Below are 21750 nucleotides of genomic sequence, written 5' to 3' on the forward strand. Positions count from 1 at the left end.
GAATTTATAGTGAAATTACAAATATATATATTATTTTTATATATATCTATGTATCTATCTATATATATGATTTATTTATTTTAGAGAGAGCATGACAGTAGGGAGAGGGGCTGAGGGAGAGAGGGAGGGAGGTAGAGAAGCAGACTCTGCATTGAGCCTAACAAAAGGCCCAGCCCCACAACCCCAGTATCACAACCTGAGCCAAAATCAGGAAGTCAGGGGCTCAACCAAATGAGCCACCCAGGTACCCCGAAATTACTCTTAGATATTTTAAATGGTGGTGGATTCTAAATTATTTCAGGTAGAAAGTAACCTTGGAAATAAAAGGATCATTGTAACTTGAAATGCTCCACTTGTGAGGGAGACATTCACAGAAAAGCAGTTTATTTTATGCTCCTTGGGAACTTTAGCGTTAAGAATAGCCCTTCCATTAACTACAAAAACATTAGTTTAAATGTATTACACAGCATCTGTCACGGTTGAGTCTTAGATGTTACTTCAATAGTATCCATGAAGAATATAACTTATTTTAAAAGCTTGTTTTTATTTTTTAAAAATCTACAATTTTACCCACCGTAATAGTGAACTGAACTTTTAAGAAATACTTTTTTTACATGGATTATCTTAAGATATAAAGAACCAAATAACTCTTTGGTTTTGTTATATGGGAAAAACAACACACAGTCCTTTAGTCAAACAACTCTGTGATATTTATATTCCATTGCACAGATATGGGTAATACAAATTAGTAACACAAGTTATTTCTTAAATTCCAAACATTTTCTAAAATATTATTACAGCAGATGTCTAGGATATTAAAACATCAAGGTGGAAATCATACTCTAAATAGTTAAATATGACACTGAAAATACTGCACATTTTAATTAGAGGAAAATTAAAATGTGTGCTCAAATGCTCTAACTAAGTAGCAGGGCAGCTAACAACTACGAATAAGTCACTATGGTCCATTTTTACGTATGCATATATATGATTATTCTTTAGATAATCCCTCCTCTGGAAAATGCATTAATTCAAACACAAAAATCTGGATAAACGATTCAAAGAAATTTAAATTCTTCCTAACACATAAGATCTATGGTGAAGTGTAGTATTATCTATGACTTCATACAACTACTAATTCAAGATAAAAGACACCACACTTGGAAAGAAGGAAAGATTTTTAAAAGGTAATGGTTTTAATTGAATTAATGAGATGAAAAGATCGTGAAGCCCTGTTTGCTACTTACATGAAAGATCTTAAAAAATAATCACTGCACAAAATACAAAGGGTAGGGGGTTATGCTGCGATATTAAGTTTTTCTCCCATTAATGTTTTTCTTGACTGTTCAAGGACAAATTACAGTTTCCACAGCAAATTTGTTTTCAAAATGCCGAATTGTAACACAATTGCTGACTTCACGTTTCTGAATACCTGTTGGGGAGGGAAAATTTTTTTAAATTTCTGGTTCTTTAAGTAATTCATACTTATCATCAGCTGTATTATTTATACATATAAAAATATTTTACTCTATATTCGATGAATTTCTGTAGTTTAATTTTTTAACCCTGGAGAAAATAATTTTCCTCTCTTGTCTAAACTAAGTATCTTAATAGATCTTAGCAACCAATAATAATGCCATATGTAAATTTATGACCTCGAAGGTACTGGAAATATTCTGTATCTTGACTGTGGTAGTAATCTGTTGAAACTCAGAACTGCACACTAAAGAGGGTGAATTTCATCATATGTGTAAATCTGGCTTTAAAAAAAATCAACTATAAAGGCAATGAAAGGAAATGAAGAGATACTGTCATTCTTGTTCAGGTTAAAAAAAAAAAAAAAAGGTTAAATGATCTGGCAAAGCTACATTACTTGTGTCGATGCTCTTAATTCTTCAGCCAATTTCCTGTGTAATTAACCTGACCGTGACTATTTTCAACGTGATCATTTCCTGTGTAATTAACCTGACTGTGACTATCTTCAACGTGATCCAAAAGTTCACGTTTAGAATCCAGGTCCCTGAGCACATAACTTCAGAGCTTCTCCAGAGACCTCCTGGACAAGAACAACTCTTGCCCAGTGTCAATGAACCAAAGTGGTGGGATGGAAGGTGGTTGGGCTGGGCGACCACATGGAAAGTGAGGTAACAGCATCTCAAGGCACTGACACTTCACATTCACCTAATTCTCTCTACCTGAAAAGAGCGGATTCAGAATTCAGATGCTTCTCTGGAAATCTAGAAATACCATATAATGACACAAAACTTTTTCTTTCTCACTCCTGGCAAGCATATTGATAACAATACACCAGCTTACATCTAAATCTGGTTTGACATAGTGAAGTGAAACGACAAACTTTTCTGCCAGGACTTTAATAGTAAAAAGTATTACCTCTGATGGTTTCTCTGCGTTGCAGTTTGTAAGTTTCCTTGTCATGGCACAGTCGGTAAATAAAGAAACCCAGGTGATCAATGTTTTCAATGCGATCAGTGATAACCATGTGTTCATGAATCAGATAGGACTGAGGCAAATAGGTTCCAGCCTACATTTGGAAGAAATATTATATGAATACTCAGAGGATACAGGAAAGGTATAGAATTGAGATTGGCAAACTACTGCCCACCATCTGTTTTCATGAATGAAGTTTTACTGCAGTACAGTCATGCCTGTCTATTTACATACTGTCCATGAGTCGAATAGCTTGCAACACAGATCTTATTTCTTGAAAGCCTACTATTTATTATCAGGCCCTTTGGGAAAACTCAGATAATAATTTAAGAGATTGTATTTTATTTCAAAATATAAAATAATAAAAGGAAAAACCCCAAAATCGTGAGTTTTAATTCCTCTTTATAAAGCTCTTAGCTATGCATCTGGTGAGATGGGCACTTATAGGGCTATTATCTCAACCGGGAATTCTAAGATCCTATAACAGCATTATTCATAAAAAATATTTGAACATTTGAACAGGGGCACCTGCGTGGCTCAGTCTGTTAGCATCTGCCTTCGGCTCAGGTCATGATCCCAGGATCCTAGGATTGAGCCCCACATCAGGCTCTCTGCTCAGGGGGAAGCCTGTTTCTCCCTCTCCCCGTCCCTCTGCCTGTCGCTTGTGCACTCTCTCTCTGTCAAATAAATAAATAAAAGCTTAAAAAAAAAAAAATCTCAACACCTTATACCTTTATGTTAATAAGTAACTCCAGCAGGTTTCTCGGTGGCATAACAATGGAAGTGTTCAGTGGAATCACATAGCACTTATCCAGATTAAGATCTAAATAGGCTGTGAGTTTCTGCAAAGAGAAAGATACATTTTCATTAGATTAATATCTGTAGCACAGGCAGCACCTGGAGTTTTAAGAATAATTTATACCATTAAAATGGGCTGGCTTTAGGACATATAAATCACTTGCATTTCAACAAATGAAGTATTTGGTAGGATAGGAACAGAAGGTAGTAATGAGAGGAAAAAATTATTGCTACTAGTAAACAAAATACTTATCAAGAGTTTGTTCTATAAATGATTAACAATTAACTATTAAAATTAACTGCAAATAGCCTATCATCTGGTTAAGATACAGTCACTTCTCTCACTTTTAAGCCCTAACACCTTCCAAGGTATCCATCTGTTAAATGTAAAAATTAACTTCTCTCCTATGCATTTAGAATGGTACTAATTACTACCATCCTTAGAGAAACTGAAATAATAGTCAATTAAGTGATTTTTCTGTGTTCTTATGGTTCAGAAAGATTGTCCCATAGGACGGTTTTGAGGATTAAAATGAGTTATATCAAATCATGTAAACACTCAGATTTCTAAGGGCTCAGTATTAGTTATTTACTATTTGTTTTAGACAGGCTTATTATTTTATTTATTTTTTTTTAAAGATTTTATTTATTTATTTGACAGACAGAGATCACAAGTAGGCAGAGAGGCAGGCAGAGAGAGAGAGGAGGAAGCAGGTTCCCTGCTGAGCAGAGAGCCCGATCGATGTGGGGCTCGATCCCGGGACCCTGGGATCATGACCTGAGCCGAAAGCAGAGGCTTTAACCCACTGAGCCACCCAGGCGCCCCTAGACAGGCTTATTATTTTAAAGTATGTATTTTTTAATCTACTTTATAAACATTTATCACATGTATTTATGAGGCATTAAATATTTGCAAAGCTAACTTCAGTACTATGCCTCCTGAGTATTTAAACTGGCAAACTTATATACAGATACAAAATTCACAGAAAATACGTAAACTTATGAATTTCAGAATCCTGGTTTAAGAAAACAAAACATTCCTGGGACAAAAATTACTGGGGAAATTTAAATATCAACTAGATATTAAATAATACTATATTATGTTCATTTTCTTAGATGTGATAGTGATATAGAATTATATAGAAGAGACAAGAGTTCAAGTATCAAATATGAGAAAAAGAAAATTAATAGTGTAAAATTTTGGAACTAGGTGGAGAATTTGGGATATTCACTGTTTTCTCACCTCGTCATTTCTGCACTGCATAACAATATTCAACACTAGGGGAAATGTAGAATGAGAACTTAAAAACTGATTAAGAAAATGATACAGGGGCACCTGGGTGGCTCAGTGGGTTAAAGCCTCTGCTTTGGCTCAGGTCATGATCCCAGGGTCCTAGGATCGAGCCCCGCATCGGGCTCTCTGCTCAGCGGGGAGCCTGCTTCTCCCTCTCTCTCTGCCTGCCTCTCTGCCTACTTGTGATCTCTCATTGTCAAATAAATAAATAAAAGTCTTAAAAAAAAATGATATAGAACTAAAGTTACTAATTTCTGAAAATGCTACATAGAAATGGGACCATGGGGGCGCCTGGGTGGCTCAGTGGGTTAAAGCCTCTGCCTTTGGCTCAGGTCATGCCAGGGTCCTGAGATCCAGCCCCGAATTGGGGGGGGGGTCTCTGCTCAGCAGGGAGCCTGCTGCCCTTCCTCTCTCTGCCTGCCTCTCTGCCTACTTGAGATCTGTAACAAATAAATAAATAAAATCTTCAAAAAAAAAAAAAAAGAAAGAAAGAAAGAAATGGGACCATGAATCTCCCCTTAGCTAAGAAAACAGGGTGAATAGGAAATAGTAGCAATTTACTAGCAAAAGAACAGCAGCCAGAGTTGGGCTCAACATCAGATGTTGGACAGTTTATATCTTTTAAGGCAGAAGAAACCCAAGTCCATTATTTCTTTAAATAACAAGCCAGCTCTAAATAAAGGAAATTAGCAAATACTGAAATTAAAACTGTAAAGAACATCAGTTAAAAAACCTGCCCTTGTTTTTTTTTTTTTAAACCGTTCCAGGCACCTGGCTCACCTTGGTGAAGTCATGAACAATGTTGGCAGGATCACTGTCTGCAAATTCTGGGACAGGCACACTGATGAATTCAACCTCATCTTCCTCAAAGATCTTAATATTTTCCTCAATTGTCTGATAGCGAGCAGCCGGGGCATCTGCAGAAGGCTCGTTTAAGATGACATCATCTTTGATATACTTTATTCCACAGTAGTACACGTCATCGGGCTACAGAGAGTTCAAACACTACTTCAGCAATTCAGTGGGAGACAGGTTTTTACATGTGAGCATTACTCAAGCTGCCACCGTTATCTAAACAGCATTTTGCTTGCAAACTCTTTCAGATGACAAGTCAGACAGCTTAATTACAGAGCTAATATACCCTTAAGATGGGGTTCTTAAGTATTGTAAAGAAAAAAAAGTGGTTTCAGAAAGAGAAAAACAGCTGATGTTTTCCTTTACTTTTTGTAGTTGACAAAAATAGAATTTAAAGCAATTGTTCATCTGGTGACAAGTAAATGTGAAGAAATACATAGGCCTATTTCTACCTGTAGGCTTTATTTTTATGAAAAAAATGTATTTTAAATAAATGTTTTTTTTCTGAAAGAATATACTTTTAAGACTTTTTGAAGTGAGTCACTGATTAAATGATTTTTCTCTTACTAGCCGAAAAAGGGATAGTTTTTCTGTAATTTTTACAGGAATACAAGTGGTTGTGATTTTTTTCCTTAAAATAAATTACAATTAAGTGAAAAATATCAGATTACAGTAATCATTTTAAAGACTGTTTTTTTAAAAAGTATACGTGAAGGCTATAAGTATATAACAAAACGTTAAGGCAAAAGTGTTTCTGAATGGTGGAATTACAAATTGGTTTTTTCTATATCAAATACATTTCCTGTAAAAAACTGCATTAAAAAAGATGACTAGTATTTCAGTAATGTCTATCAACATGCAAATGGGCATGAAATGTATACATTTCCTCTGGAAGAATGTTTCATTATTTTAGTAAAATCTATGTCAATGGTTTCTTCAAATTTTAAAATGTTAAAAAAAAACCTACTAACTTATTGTTAAGAGAAATGTCACAAAACAGAGATCATAAATCATGATTATCATTAGAAGTATCTGTCTTAACCCACTAAGATTAAGGATTTCTATTAAACACTCTGAGTTATCAACGTTCATCCCAAATCACTTCAACATCACTGCTGAAGGTACACAATCCTTGAAGAAAAATCAATGGCTTGGGAAGAGGCAGAGAGACGTGGTGCCAGTGCGCCCGGTGTCCAGGAGTAAAGTCAAATTGTAGGCAAGTCCAAACTGGCTACCAAGTTAGAATCCATCAATATGACAACATTTTGATGTTATCTGATGTATTTACTCAACTGGCAAACAATCATGGTATATCTTAGCTACTAGAGTAGGAAAACGAACGAAGACTAGCCAATTTTGAAAAATCATCCGATACTCTGTCCTCTTTAGTCAGCAACATTTCAAAATAACATTATTCTGCTTTTAGTGACTGCCCAATAGGCTCAGCAAACTTATGTTCAGATTTTTAAAAAGCAACTTTAGAACAGGACTACCACCCTGGCCAAAGGCCACGGACAAAAAATGCAGGCTTAGAACAAATTGGGACCTACTTTCTAATATGCATGAAGGAAAGGCAAAAGTCCTTCTTAGCATTTTTCCACTTACTTGAAGTGCAAAGTATTTGTACAGGTATGCTCCTCCCAGAATGACACCTGCAAGCATAAATGCTAGTCCAAAGCACATGCACCAGCACCAGGCTCTTCTCTGGCCAACTGGTACCACTTCATCTGGGTCCTAAAATATGAAAAAGACCAACAATGGTCAGTATCGTTATCTCCAGCCAGAATCACAGAAGGGTCAGGATTCAAAGAAGCCTGAAAAGGATGATCATTTTATAAATAAAGGTAAGAAAGACCAATGGACTCAGATATCGTAACAAAATCAACCCAGGAATTATTAGGTGGTGGTGCCAGGACTCACCACAGCCATCAGTCTCTTGGGAGAGTTCTGCCTTCTTCTCTCAACACCTTTGCTACTCATACCTCCCGAGCGGTAACATACTGCATAATTCCTAATAACTGTGCACAACTTTGGTGACTAAAATATCTTCTAACATTTAAAAATTCAGAAAAGGCTACAACCCAACTCTGTCATACAATATTACGGTGCTGAGCCTTATTTATACAACCTCAGTGTGCACTATATTATATTATAAAATTATGTATTAGCCTGCTAAAGGTAGTTCGTATTTCATAGCAGGTATCAAACCCCTCCTAACAATACACAAGAAAAAGTAACAGGAAATTAAGGGAAGGACAACTAATATGAAACAAATTCTTTGAACCATTGGAGTCTTAAAAAATCTTATTAATTTTCCTGCCATACCCTAAAAAACAAATCTAGTTTGACAGAGGTCTTCATTTTTAAGATAGAAGCAGCAGAAAAATAAGGAAAAGAGTGAACAGAAAAAAAAAAAAAAAAAGCTTATTAAGTCAAGAGACATGCAGTTAGTTAGAATTTTGATTTGGACCCACTCAAAGAAATAACTTAGCCTCAGAATGTCAAATGGAGTCACAATGTTCAGGCCTTTAAATACTCCCCTTGCCCTTTAACTCAGTCACTCTGTCACTTCAGATTTAAGGCTAATTTCTGATTCGGACCCAGGTCCATGTCAAAGAGCTGACAATTGAGATTAGCTGCTCACGTCATCAAACTCATGGCTCAAGATATATTGTACAGACAGCAGAAGAAAAGCTCCAATTGACCTGAAAACAACATAATAGAAGATGTTCTCGTTAGTAGTATGTATGTATAGCCTCTCGAGCTAGGACTCTGATCTTTGCTTAGAAAAATCAATGTAGGCTGTATTAAGGGAGAATGCAGACTTGATCCACACCTTTACAGATAAACAGGATATAAGAAAAAAGGAAGAAAAACTGTTATCAACAATGCTGGATATGGCTGAAACAAGAATACAGTTAAGAAAGAATGAAAGCTCCAAATCCAAAAAAAAAAAAAAAGAAAGAAAGAAAGACTGAAAGCTAAAGTTGTATTTTCAATGCTAAGATAAGGAATTTCAACTTGATACTACTAAGGAAAAGTCCAATCCCATCTGTCCCAAACAGCCAAGAACACTTCAGGGCTAGACAGTGTACAACTAGGTTAACTGAGGTTTTAAACACAGAATGTAACACTGTGGAACAAATGCCTTTTAACCTGAGGATTGGATCAGACACTGCGAGAGCATTAACACTCTGCTGTTAGTATATGTACTTAAGACAAGTGTACTACGAAGTAGTATGTAAAAAGAGTAAGCCTAGAATAATTTATCAAGTCATGCAACATATTCCATCTGTAAACACAAAGTTACAAGAATTCCCTGGAGTCATAAGGTAATATGAAACTTGAATGATAAAGTCTAGCATTTTGCTTGAGCCCTTGTGTGATATAAATACCTAAGGAGATAAGAAACAGTTCCTAGCATAATTAATTTTAGGGTGGAGGCCGGGTGGGGGGGGTGGAGATGACAGATGGAAACAGTCATTTCCAAACATTTGGTATCAGCTGCTGAGACAGTCAAATGTGCCTACAACGCCCACCCTGTTTGGCAGACTCCTTCTCTAGCAACACATAAATGAATATCCAAAGACCATGGGCAGACACTTATAAAAAAAAATATACAGCCCCAACTGTCAAACTGATAACAAGTTTCCGGCCTTTTAATATATCATTTTTTTAAAAAAGATTTTATTTATTTGATAGAGAGAGACACAGTGAGTGAGGGGAACACAAGCAGGGGAGTAGGAGAGGGAGAAGGAGCTTCCTGCTGAACAGGGAGCCCAATGCGGGGCTCCAACCCAGGCCAAAGGCAGATGCTTAATGACTGAGCTATCCAGGCACCTCTAGTGTATCATTTTTAATTGGTCAGCAAATTTCAAGAACAAATTATAAATGTCTACTATGGGCCAAGAGCTGCGCTAGGCACTGGTATATAGCCCCTGCCAAGAAAGAGATCATTCAGATCAGCGTGGGAAATAAATACACAAAGAGAACGTAAACACGATATGGACTCTAACAGAAGAATGCAGAGCACAGAAAAGGAGTCAGTGTTTGGAGTGCATCTCCTAGAGGAGAAAATACTAGAATGGAATGCTGAAGGACAAATGCTCATTACCCACAGAGAACACAGAGTTAAAGGGCATTATATTGAAGGCAAAGAATGAATAAAATCATGGAACCAGAATGCATGACATCTCCAAGGGACACATGTGCTATGGCTGGCATGTCCAATATATGGGGAGGGTATAAGAAGTTAAGAATGGAGAGGTTAACTGGGATGGATCACAAAGGGCCTTTATATGCCATGCTTTGGAGTCTGAATTCTCATGTTCATTCAAAAAATCACATTTCTGGACAAGGACAACTAAAAAAATTAAATTTCTCTAAGAATTTAATTTATAAAATGCTTCACTATCCACAAGTCATCTGTTCAGCACTTCAACAATATGAACCATGGTTTAAGAATCAGAAACTAAGTCTTCAAATAACCACATTATAGATCCAAGTTCATGCACCATAATCATGTACTTCCTAAAAGCGCTACTGGGTCTTCAAAATCTAATCTCTTTTTTCCTCTTAATTTTTAGTGATCATTTCCTACCTTGCATTAGAATAATTCACATACACATCTTTTTTTTTTTTTTTTTTTTTAAGATTTTATTTACTTATTTGACAGAGACCACAAGCAGGCAGAGAGGCAGGCAGGGAGGCGGGGAGGGGGGGGAAGCAGGCTCCCCGCTGAGCAGAGAGCCCGATGTGGGGCTCGATCCCAGGACCCTGAGATCATGACCTGAGCTGAAGGCAGAGGCTTAACCCACTGAGCCACCCAGGCGCCCCTCACATACACATCTTCTACCAACCACGATGTAAGGTTCTTGTGACTATCCATTCATATTCATTTTGCATTACTGGTAGCTCCAAGCTAAGTTTAGTACTTGGTTGGCACTCAACAAATATCTGATGAGTGAATGAAATTTACATCTGTTTTTAAAGCTTGGGTTATTTATTTTTTTAATGATGCATGAAAGTTACAACCACAGCCAGTGTGATAGTGAGGGGTGGGAGCAACGTAAGACTTCATGACACAAAACAGATAGTGGCTATTTAGCAAAGAACAGTAGCCCTAAGTACTTAGTACAGTTTGACATTTATTAAGGACCTGTTATTTGCAATATACTGTGGAAGATCCTGTGGGAAAACAAATGTAATTAAGGCATGGCTCATGTCTTAAGTAATTCGCAGTCAAAATTAACATTATTCATGACAGATGAAGGGCATACCATATTACAATCTGAGTCATGGAGAAATCATTAAAATATATTGAGAACAGAAAAGTTTTTAATCTAAGTGATTTATTAAAAGTGTATTTTAAGGGCGCCTGGGTGGCTCAGTGGGTTAAAGTCTCTGCCTTCGGCTCAGGTCATGATCTCAGGGTCCTGGGACCCAGCCCCACGTGGGGCGCTCTCTGCTTAGCAGGGGGCCTGCTTTCTCCCCTCTCTCTGCCTGCCTCTACTTGTGATCTCTCTGTCAAATAAATAAATAAAATCTTCAAAAAAAAAAAGTGTATTTTAAATGATTAACTCCAGAAAGAGTAAGCTTAAAGTTTAAAAGGCCACATATGCAAGATTTAAGAAGAAAAGCCCCATGACCATCTCAATATATGTCAAAAATCCATTTGACAAACTCCGAACTCCAACTCATAATCAAATTTCTTTGCAACCTGGAAAGAGGTGAAACTCTTTAACATGACTAAGGCTAATAATGATCAAAAACCCATAGTAAACCTCATACTTAATGGTGAAACTTCTGACTTAATACCATTAACCTTTCAAGTCAGGAATTATGAGGGTTGCCCACTAAAACTGATTCTTTGTTTCCATCCAACATTGTATTAGAAATCCTAGCTAGTATACAACTGAGAAGCACAAGAACAAATATAAAGATTACAAAAAAGAATGCAAAACTATCATTATGTGTAAATGATATCACTGTCTAGAAAATCTGAGAAAGTAAAATTCAAACTAATTGAAGTTCAGCAAGATTGAAGACTGGTAATTAAAAATCAACTGACTCAAAGATTTATGTATTAGTCATACCATCATTATTCATAATAGCCCCAAACTAGAAACAACACAAGTATCCACTAAGTGATGAATGAATAAACTGTGGGATATTCATACTGAATCAAAAATATGCTAAGTGAAACAAATCCAACATAAAAGATTACTTATTGCATGATTCTATTTTTATCAAATTCCAGAAAAGGCAAATGTAGTGACAAAAAAGTAGTTCAGTGGTTGTCATGGCCAAGAACTGGTGAGGGAGAGACTGAAGACATATAAGGAAATTTTTTAAAGATAATGGAAATGTTTCGTATCTTGATGGTGGGGGATATACAACTTTGTTATTACCATAAATTCAATCAAGTCATATACAGGGAATGGATGAATTTTACTGCATGTAAATTATATTTTAATATAGGAAGTGGGGGGGAAATCAAGTGAGTTCTTCCATAGCAGGCAATAAGAGAAAACTAACGACACCAAGTGCTAGGGAAAGTATGGAGCAATGGAAATTGAGAACTTTCATATAGTTGGCAGGAGTTGGTACAACTGCTCAAAGAACAATTTGGCAGTATTTAATAAAGTTCAACACACACACACACACCTCCATGACCCAGCAATTTCATTTCTAGGAACGTGGCCCTAGATAGAGTTTTATATGTGTACATAAAAAAAAAAAAAGGTCCAATAATGATTACTGCTGAATGGTCAACACGGAAAAAATTAAAAATAACCTACATGTCCATCAAGTGGAGAATAAAGTATTATAGGTTCATATAATAATTAAAATGAGATCAACTACCATAGTTGGTTTTAAGAGCGTAGAAACACGATCCCAAATTACAAAAGAGGAAAAAAAAGCCAAGTTGGATATTACCAGTATATATTTAAGACTTTAAAAACATACCAAATGGTACTATAAATTCTCTGGCTTTGTATGCTTGGATTATTTCATAACTAAAGGACAACAACAAAAATCAACCAAAAAAAAAAAAAAAGGAAAATCACTCATGAACAAGGGCTTCTTTGCCAGGGTATAGGAGTTTACCTGGCCTAATTTAGAACAAGTCAGAGACATTTCCTCCCCTTGTACTGCCAACAGAACTGGTACACCTTAAATTATGCTGAGAAGGTAGAAGAGCTCCCACAGGTGCTGCACAATTATCATCTCATTAATCTTCCTCAAACCTCAAGTTTTTACCCCAGTTTATAAATGAAGACACTGAAGCACACGCTGCCCTATAATCAGGCCTCTATAGCGGTATGGAAAGACACAGTTTTTGGAAGCATTCTTGCTCTCTCGTTGTACTAATTTCTGGTTTAAATAAATCTTCTCATCACATGATAAAGTAATATTACTTAACCAATTATATTTCAAGCAAAATGAAGGATAAATTCTGTTCTGTTCTTAACTTCAATTAGTTAAGAATTAGGTCACCTCAGTCAGCTCCCTAAGAGGTTTCCGTAAATGTTGCTTCCATTATCAGCTTAACTCAGACAAAACACAAGGGTTTTCATAGAATTTTGATTCTGTTCCTATACTAACAAATCACTGTACATCCGCAGGCACTTCTCTTTGAGCCTTCTTTATAGGATGAATGAAGACACATTTTTTTCCAAAGCTCTCAGATACCCTATTATGCAATTATTATGGCAAATGCAATCACAAAGCCTTAGGAACCAGAATATTAAAAAGGAAAACATCTCTTAGGGTTAAAAATCATATCAATGAAGAAAAAAAGAAAGAGGAAGAAGGAAGAGAGGGAAGCAGGGAGGGAGGGGGACAGAGATGGTATGAAAATGTTTTAAGTATAAAAACAAGACAGAAATAGAGAAAAGAATCAATACAATTTATTCAACTCAAAGCAGCATGAACTACTGAACCTTCAGAAATAGATTTAGAAACATGTACTTTTTTTTTTAAAGATTTTATTTATTTATTCATGAGAGACACACAGGGAGAGAGAGAAGGAGAGAGGCAGACAGAGGCAGAGGTAGAGGGAGAAGCAGGCTCCCCAAGAAGCAGGGCGCCCGATGTGGGACTCGATCCCAGAACCCTGGGATCATGACCCAAGATGAAGGCAGACGCTTAACCATCTGAGCCACCCAGGCTCAGAAACATGTACATGTACCCAGGAAACATGTACATTTTTAAAACACATTTGGTAGGGATGCCTGGGTGGCTCGGTCGGTTAAGTGTCTGCTTTTGGCTCAGGCCATGATCCCAGGGTCCTAGAATCAAGTCCCACATTGGGCTCCCTGCTCAGCAGGAAGCCTGCTTCTCTCTCTGCTTACCTCTCTCTCTCCCCCTGACAAAAATAAAAATCTTTATTAAAAAAATACATTTGATTAATATGAATAAACCTGGAGATGCACTGGCCAGCTGCCCATGGATATACCTGGCCTATATACTATTTTCCAAAATACAGAATTAGCTGCCAACATTTAAAAAAATCTTATGATTCAAATTTTTACACATGAATTTCCTGGTTTCTCAACTCCCCCTAATTTTTCTCCCTAGATGAAGACCAAACATACCAAGTTATTGGCTACTGTGTTGCCTAGTTTTGAACTAAGTCCCGCTATGACTGGGTATATACGCCCATCTGAGAACCTACTTTATAAAACAACTAGTCTAAACCATTCCCGGTATAAAGAATTCTGACTTCTGAGTTTCAGACTGGATTAATGTTCTGAATAAAATACCTTAATGCTTTAAATGACACAACAGGCGAATTCTCTTACGAACATCGAATCTGAGTATGAACGGCATAAGCAAGCCAAAAGTGTAACAGAGAAGAGGTAGAACTGGGCAAGCCCAGAGAAAACTGTGGGCCAAGAGCTACAGGAATCCAAGACCTTTTCCAGACAACTCCCAGTTCCCAGAAAACATAAAAACAGCTAGAGAATGATAGAAAGCAACTTGGCTGTAATACAGTCTATATTCCAGGAAAGGCAAAATACAGAAAGACAAAACAGGGATGGAATGACAGCCAGAACTATAAAGTGGTATCAAAAAGAACACTATGGGGCACCTGGGTGGCTCAGTCTGTTAAGCAGCTGCTTTCAGCTCAGGTCATGATCCCAGGATCCCGGGATCAAGCCCTGCCTGCATCAAGGCCCCTGCCCAGCAGGAAGCCTGCTTCTCCCTCTCCCCCTATCTGCCGCTCTGCCTACCTGTGCTCTCTAGCTCAGTCAAATAAATAAATAAGATCTTTAAAAAAAAAAAAAAAACCACTTTGGAGTGAGGAAAATATTCTACATCTTGACTGTGATGATTACACAACTACATTTGCCAAAATTAACACAACAATATACCTAAAAGGGCTGAATTTTCAGTACGTAAATACTACTCAAGTAAAATCAAATTATTCTCCTCTTCCCCAATTTACAAGCAACAGGACAGTTTTTTCCTAAGACTCAAGTAAATGATATTAAAGAAGCTAGAAAAGATAGGTGAAGACAAAACTGAAGACAGCAGACAAAAAATGTCAGAATTTTGGAGGATGGGAAAGCTGGACAAGTTTAACTTCTCTATCTCAAGTATGTCATCTTAAACGTGGATTAACAGTAGCACCTACTCACAGGGTTGTTGCAGGGATTAAATGAGGAAACATGTGAAACATTAGGTCACTGTTTGGTACACAGTAAACAGTAAATGATCAATAGGTAATAGTTATTATTATCCCACCACCACCTGATTTAGCTGAGAAAGGTTAAGCTGAAACAAGTATCCACTGGGGCTGAAGCCAATAAAAAGCCATCTACAACAAAATCCTGAAAAGGCCAACTGGAAAAAGACTGACAGTACGGGAGGGGGAAATTAAATCATTTCCTATTCCAGTAAGAATTTTAAAGTAACAAATGAACAAACCTTGGTTATCATTTAAGACCTATTTAAAATTTTTCCAAAATTCTTTCCCAACTCTACTCTTAGAACCACAAAAGCTATGTAGGTGATGACCCCAACAGACTACTATTATGTAGTATAGCAGGGCCATGCATTTACTGCTGGTACATGTTCTGTCCACCTGACTTGTACATGAGTTTTCTTTCCAAAGTATGGAGGCATCGAAAAAACATGACCCAGCAATCTGTTCAGTATTAATAGCACTGATTATCAAATATATATTCTATGTAAAAACACAAAATCTATGGCTAAAAAGCTAACCTCTGTAGACATCAAATATTTGTTGACATTTTGTCTTGTTCATTTAAATCAGTATCTGAATTATGCTTTCTCATTTTACTTTTCAAATTAAGATCGCTACTATCTCCTCTATGGTGAGAAAAGTGTGCTAGACACAACATTTGTGTGTCTAGCACACAAAAAGGAAGCAGTTTTCCAAGTGCTTGGCATTATATGGATAATAAAGTTACTGCATTAATTTGTACATGGACTAAAAAGAGGTTTAAAAAGTAAGAAACTGGGGTGCCTGGCTGGCGCAGTTGGTGGGGCGTGCGAATCTTGATCTTGGGGTTGTAGCTTCAAGCCCCAGGTGTAGAGATAACTTAAAATAGTAATAAATGAAAAGTGAGAAATCAATAAAAAATACAATGTCTACAAAACAGATTTTTCATTAATGTCCTTTTTTGTGAACAAATCCTGCAATACACAAAAAGCAATAAACTGCAATAAACAAAAAGAAATTAAGCTATTGCATAATATACTATTCTGAAAAAAAGCTGCAATAAACAAAAAGAAATTTTTAAGCTATTGCATAATATGACTATTCTGAAAAATTTAAACCTGAACCAAATTATTGGCAGTATATAAAATTGGCACAGGCCTAGGTTAAAAAAGATATATAGGTCAGAACTTAAAAAAAAAAAAAAAAAATATATATATATATATATATATGGCTATAAATGCATTTAGTGCTGGATCACGACTTCATTACTTTTTTTTTTTTTAAGATTTTTATTTATTTATTTGACAGAGATCACAAGTAGGCAGAGAGGCAGGCAGAGGGAGGGGGGAAGCAGGCTCCCCACTGAGCAGAGAGCCTGATGCGGGGCTCGAACCCAGGACCCTGAGATCGTGACCCGGGCTGAAGGCAGAGGCTTTAACCCACTGAGCCAACCAGGCGCCCCACTTCATCACTTTATATTAAGGACAAGAAGAGTATCTAACACAAAGCACAATGGTAATGTAGGAACACCTTAAACATTCTCTATTCTTTTTTATACATATTTTAAAGATAGCCAATATTCTTCAAGGTGTTTATTCAATCTACACTGAAGAGAACTTTCTATTTTAGGAAATGAGATTTCAGGAGATTTTCTTTTTCTTTTTTTTTTTTTTTTAAATAACGGGCTCCATACCCAATGTGGGGCTTGAACTCAGAACCCTGAGATCAAGAGTCCCATGCTCTACCAAAGCCAGCCAGGTGCCCCAGATTTTCAAATTCATATTGGTGAGATCTAAAGGTACTGGGTAGTCAAGAACATTATATACAATTGCTATTTATTGTTAATCATAGCCTTTACCACACATCAATAAAAATGGTCAAGACAGATTCCTTCTGGTACTGGCTGAATTATGAATTCCTACTGTTATTAATAAGAATATCAACTATTTTCTTAAAACTTGAAGTGTAAAACAAAACAAAAACCTGAAGTACGGTAAGAATGTTCTACTGTCTATAATTCATTATAAAATTAAGTGTCAAGATTGGGGGGGGGGAGCAAACTTGTTCTGGAATCATTTTTGTATAAATCCAAGATTTTAATGTCATTCAACAAGATAATGATGCATTTATATTCAAATATGAGTAATTCTATTTAAAATGCAAAACTCTTGATAAAAACTTCCAATTATATTCTTCTAAAGGCATGAAGTAATTTAAATGTGGAAAGTATATTTTCTGTCCAAGTTTAGAATTTTTAAAGTTAGACAAAAGGACTACTGGAAAATATTCCAGTTCTGGAGATCAGAGGTATGTGTCTATCATGAACACGTCAAAAGTCCTTTGAACCTACGCCCAGCACCAAGTACATGCATAATACATACTCAGTAATCAGTCATTGGATCTTGCTCCTTATTTCACCACTCCCCTGGCTCTTGGATCCAAGGGTGCTGTGTTCTTGTGACATTTAAGTCAGCTGTGATTAAGCTGGTCTACACAATCAGCTGGTCTCTCCCAGCGAGGTGCTACTTGAAGACTGGGATGCTTAGTAATTTTTAAATTCCTAATATAGCACCTGGCCATGAGGTACATGCCTCTGAATATGTGATCAGTATAGTTTTCAGAAAGAAAACATCTACTATGGAAGGACCATGAAAGCACATTTAGTGCAACACATCGTTTTACAGATAAATATAATGAGGCCCAGAGAAGTTAAGTAAAATTATTTGTGTAGTATCTTAGAACTCATAAGGCCTGAATACCCTCTCACACTCCATGTACATCATAGGGAAGGAAAAGCATGGGGCTTTTCAACCACGCAAATTAACTCTGATAATAATGACTTGACACCATGTCATAGTAGGATAATGCTGATATCCAATCAGAAATTATTTAGCCTGAGTTTCCACAAAATTCTGCTCTAAAGACTTTACCTGAATTGAGCCACACTCACACTAAGCACTATGCATTAACTATTACAACAGTTGTGTTATTATTATGTTTAGAAAGTTAGGGGTGCCTGGGTGGCTTAGTTGGTTAAGCATCTGCCTTTGGCTCAGTTGTAATCAAACTCTCTGCTCAGTAGGGAATCAGCTTCTCCCTCCCTGTGTTGCTCTCCTTGCTCATTCTCTCTCTCTCTCTCTCCCAAATAAATAAATAAAATCTTGAAAAAAAGTTTCAAAACAAATTAATAGGATTTTTCTCTTCATCAAATTACAAAGGACAGTAACAAGAATATTAAAATCATATGTGCATGAAGAAAAAACAACAAAGGAAAGTAACTCAGGCTTACAAGCATACAGGCATTTGAAAATAAATAGAGAAGGCAAGATATTAATTGCAAAAATGAAACTGAAGTAGAGTAGCAAAGCCACAAAGCAAAAATCACAAAGTTGGTAGTGACCAAGTTGTCTCTAACTCATGACGGAGACAGTTTTTAAATTTAAAGAGGGAGACCAGAAGGTGATGCTTCATGTATCTTTTTTAGGCCATCCTGTAGGACCCTGAAACTAGTGCTAATATGGGGCACCTGGCTGGCTCAGATGGAAAAGCATGAACTCTTGATCTTGGGGTCATGAGTTGGAGCCCCACGCTGGGAGTAGAGATTACTTAAACAAACAAACATTTAAAAAAAAAAAAAAAAACCCCAGTGCAATAGTAATACTCCAGACAATAATGGTTTCCATTAATAGCTATTATCCAAGTCTATTTTTAATGTGAAAGGAAATATTCCAATAATCTTTAAAAAGCTATTAAGACAGCACAGATAGAAGCACTATGATTGATTTCCAATTAAATGGTCATGTTTTCTTCCTGAAAACTTGACAAAGTTAATAATAAAGGGATAAACAAATAAATACATCTTTAGCCAGAAAATGGAAATGAATGACCTGAAACAAACTACATCAATAAAAATTTCGAGAGCCAGAAGCATAAAGAAAAAAATCTTAAGCTTCTATAGATGGGGTGAAAAAAATTGGTCAAAAAAACCAGGCATCAGAATGGCATGAAGCAATGCCATCAAAATGCTGAAAGAAAATTACAGCTAACCTAGAATTTTATACCCAAATCAATCACCAATTAAATGTAAGGATAGAGATTCTCAGATGTGAAAGGTTTTTTTTTTTAAAAAATTGATCTGATACGTTTTCTCACATCCATTAAACTGCAGATAAAACATAGGATAAAGACAAACCAATTCAATTCCAGGATGATAATTACTCTTGGGCATCTGGGTAGCAATATGTCTAGATTATAACCAGTCTGGATGGCAAGACTGAAGAATGACAAACAGAAAACTGCCAAGAAAAATACAAAACTTGGTAAGTTATCTAGTAAGTTTGTAAATACCCGAAGGCAATTATACTGCTGTCATAGTCTGAGGATGAATTAGCAAAAAATACTCAGAAAATTAAGCAACCCTCCCTGGCCCAAGAAACAATGATTAAATCCAGGGAAAATAAAACAATTTTGTATAAGAAAGAACTTAGTAACTTTATTAGGTTATACTATGTTACTCAGACGTAAATGTTTGTTAATTACAATAAAAGTACAGAATATCAATTTAACCAGAAATTACTGGAACTACACCTTAAGATAGAATATGTTTGTAATATGTTAATATACAGAAAAAGCTAAATATTCACTTTCAGTATTAGGAAGCCAATAGGTGATATCTAAAATTGCGAAAAATACAAATAAAACAAAAACCAACAACAGCAGCATAAGAAAGTGCATAGAGTTTAAGTTTTCCAAATGCGGTCCAGGGACACCCTTTTAAGAGTTCCACAAGGTCAAACCTTCTCATAATAAAACTAAGACAGTGGTTTTTTCATTCTCACGCTCTGACTAGTGTAAAGTTTTCCCAGAAGCTGAATGTGCGACAGCACAACAGGCTGACGACAAAAGCGGATGTGAGAATCAGCTATTATTAATAGTCTTCTATTAAGCTATTCAGCAGAGTGTTACAAAAATGTAAACGTGTTACCCTTACTCTTCTTAATTTCTGGTTATTTGGAAAATTTTAGTATTCATAAAAATGCCATTTATGGTAATATGTTATAGGTTTATCATTGCTATTTTAAATTAGTTAATAGTCAATTTCGAATATAGTAATTATCAATAGATATAACCTACATAAATCAAAAGCTCTTTGGCTCCTCAACAATTTTTAAGAGTACAAAGGTGTCCTGAGACCAAAAAGTGAAAACCACTTTTTTACAGAAACGTGGAGCTAGGATCACCATATACAGCTAGGCAGAATATTCTGGCACAAGGATGCCAGTCCAAGGAGATCAACAGAGCCAGAATCCAGTCTGTATTCTGCTCACTGAAACCACACTCTTTTTTATTTTACAGAAAGCCTAGAAGCTAAACTGAACTCAATTGCCTCAAATTAATCTTCAAAGACAGAAATTAGATTAGTGGTTGCCTCTAAGGGGAGAGGACAGGCACTAAAAGGACATGAGAACTTTCTGAGTTCATAGGTCTATCTTGACTGGGTTGTTATTCAGGTGCATGTATTTAAAATTATGTAACTGTACACTCAAAATCCGTACTGTATTATATATAAATATACTATAATCTTTAAAAAGTGAGTTCCTCTATGATAGGGCAGGAATATTTGCATTTCAAAACTAAGCATTATTTGGTAAAACCCAAAATTAAATTTACAAAATTAAATTCAACGTCCTTTATGTAATGGAGAAATACCCACTTTTTTTCCTTTTTTATTTATTTATTTATTTATTTGACGGGGGGGTGGGGGGGTCACAGTAGGCAGAGAGGCAGGCAGAGAGAGAGGGGGAAGCAGGCTCCCCACCGAGCGGAGAGCCCAATGCGGGGCTCGATCCCAGGACCTTGAGACCATGACCTGAGCTGAAGGCAGAGGCTTAAACCACTGAGCCACCCAGGTGCCCCGAGAAATACCCACTTTTTAATGAAAATGGATAAAAGTACTGCACACTAAGAGTTCTACATTACAGGGAGAAATCCTCACCAGAATACCTTGTAAAGGATGATTTAACAATAATAATGTTATCTAACTGACATGCGACATAGGGATAAAACAATAATGATAACAGAAGTACTACTCCAAAACAAGAATGATGAGGGAGAAAAATGGGACTTCAATAAATGGGGACAGAGGAAGCGCATTTAACATTTAACTAGTTTCTAAGTAGCAGGCACTCTCAATTTTATCCCAACAACACTTCAGGGCTGGTACACCAGATTATTTTGCAAATGAGAGAATTGAGACGCGGGGAAGTTTCTTGACTTGTCCAAGTTACCAGACCCAGGTTACGACATTAACCTTTGACAGCAGGATCTCAACCTATCTGAAAGTGGCTTTAGGTTTGTGGCACTGGTCTATAAAAAAAAAAAAAAACAAAGCAGAAATTTTAAGAACTACTCTGCTTCATTAACTTTACTTCTATCTTTAAGTCTTCCCTTCTAGAAATTTTGAAGGTAATTACTTGAAAAAGTGACATCTGCAAAGCTGAATCAAAGCCAACTGGAAAACTAGAAAGATACTACATTTGGTCTCACATCACATGGCTGTTTAACAATCTGAGGACTGCCAAACCCTGTTTGACAGTTGTAGTTTTAAGTAACAGTAACAGTAGTACTCGTAACAGCAGTGAATGTCTCTTCTTTGAGGGGG

The 21750-nt window shown here is 36.4% G+C and overlaps 1 protein-coding gene across 1 annotated transcript in view; it reads right to left on the bottom strand.

Moving 5' to 3' along the window:
• Nucleotides 1-524: 524 nt before the first annotated feature.
• Nucleotides 525-21750, bottom strand: part of LOC111146913 (integral membrane protein 2B) — a 28558-nt gene continuing 7332 nt past the window's right edge. Inside the window, exons 2-6 of the mRNA XM_022502670.1 lie at nucleotides 7001-7129; nucleotides 5321-5527; nucleotides 3180-3290; nucleotides 2392-2542; nucleotides 525-1432 (exon numbers count right to left, since the gene is read on the bottom strand). Of these exons, the coding sequence (XP_022358378.1) occupies nucleotides 1347-1432; nucleotides 2392-2542; nucleotides 3180-3290; nucleotides 5321-5527; nucleotides 7001-7129 (684 nt within the window). The 3' untranslated portion in view covers nucleotides 525-1346. The remainder of the gene's footprint in view (nucleotides 1433-2391; nucleotides 2543-3179; nucleotides 3291-5320; nucleotides 5528-7000; nucleotides 7130-21750) is intronic.

Source organism: Enhydra lutris, unplaced genomic scaffold, assembly GCF_002288905.1.
Source record: "Enhydra lutris kenyoni isolate GAN:26980312 unplaced genomic scaffold, ASM228890v2 scaffoldscaffold15, whole genome shotgun sequence".
NCBI classification, from domain to species: domain Eukaryota; kingdom Metazoa; phylum Chordata; class Mammalia; order Carnivora; family Mustelidae; genus Enhydra; species Enhydra lutris.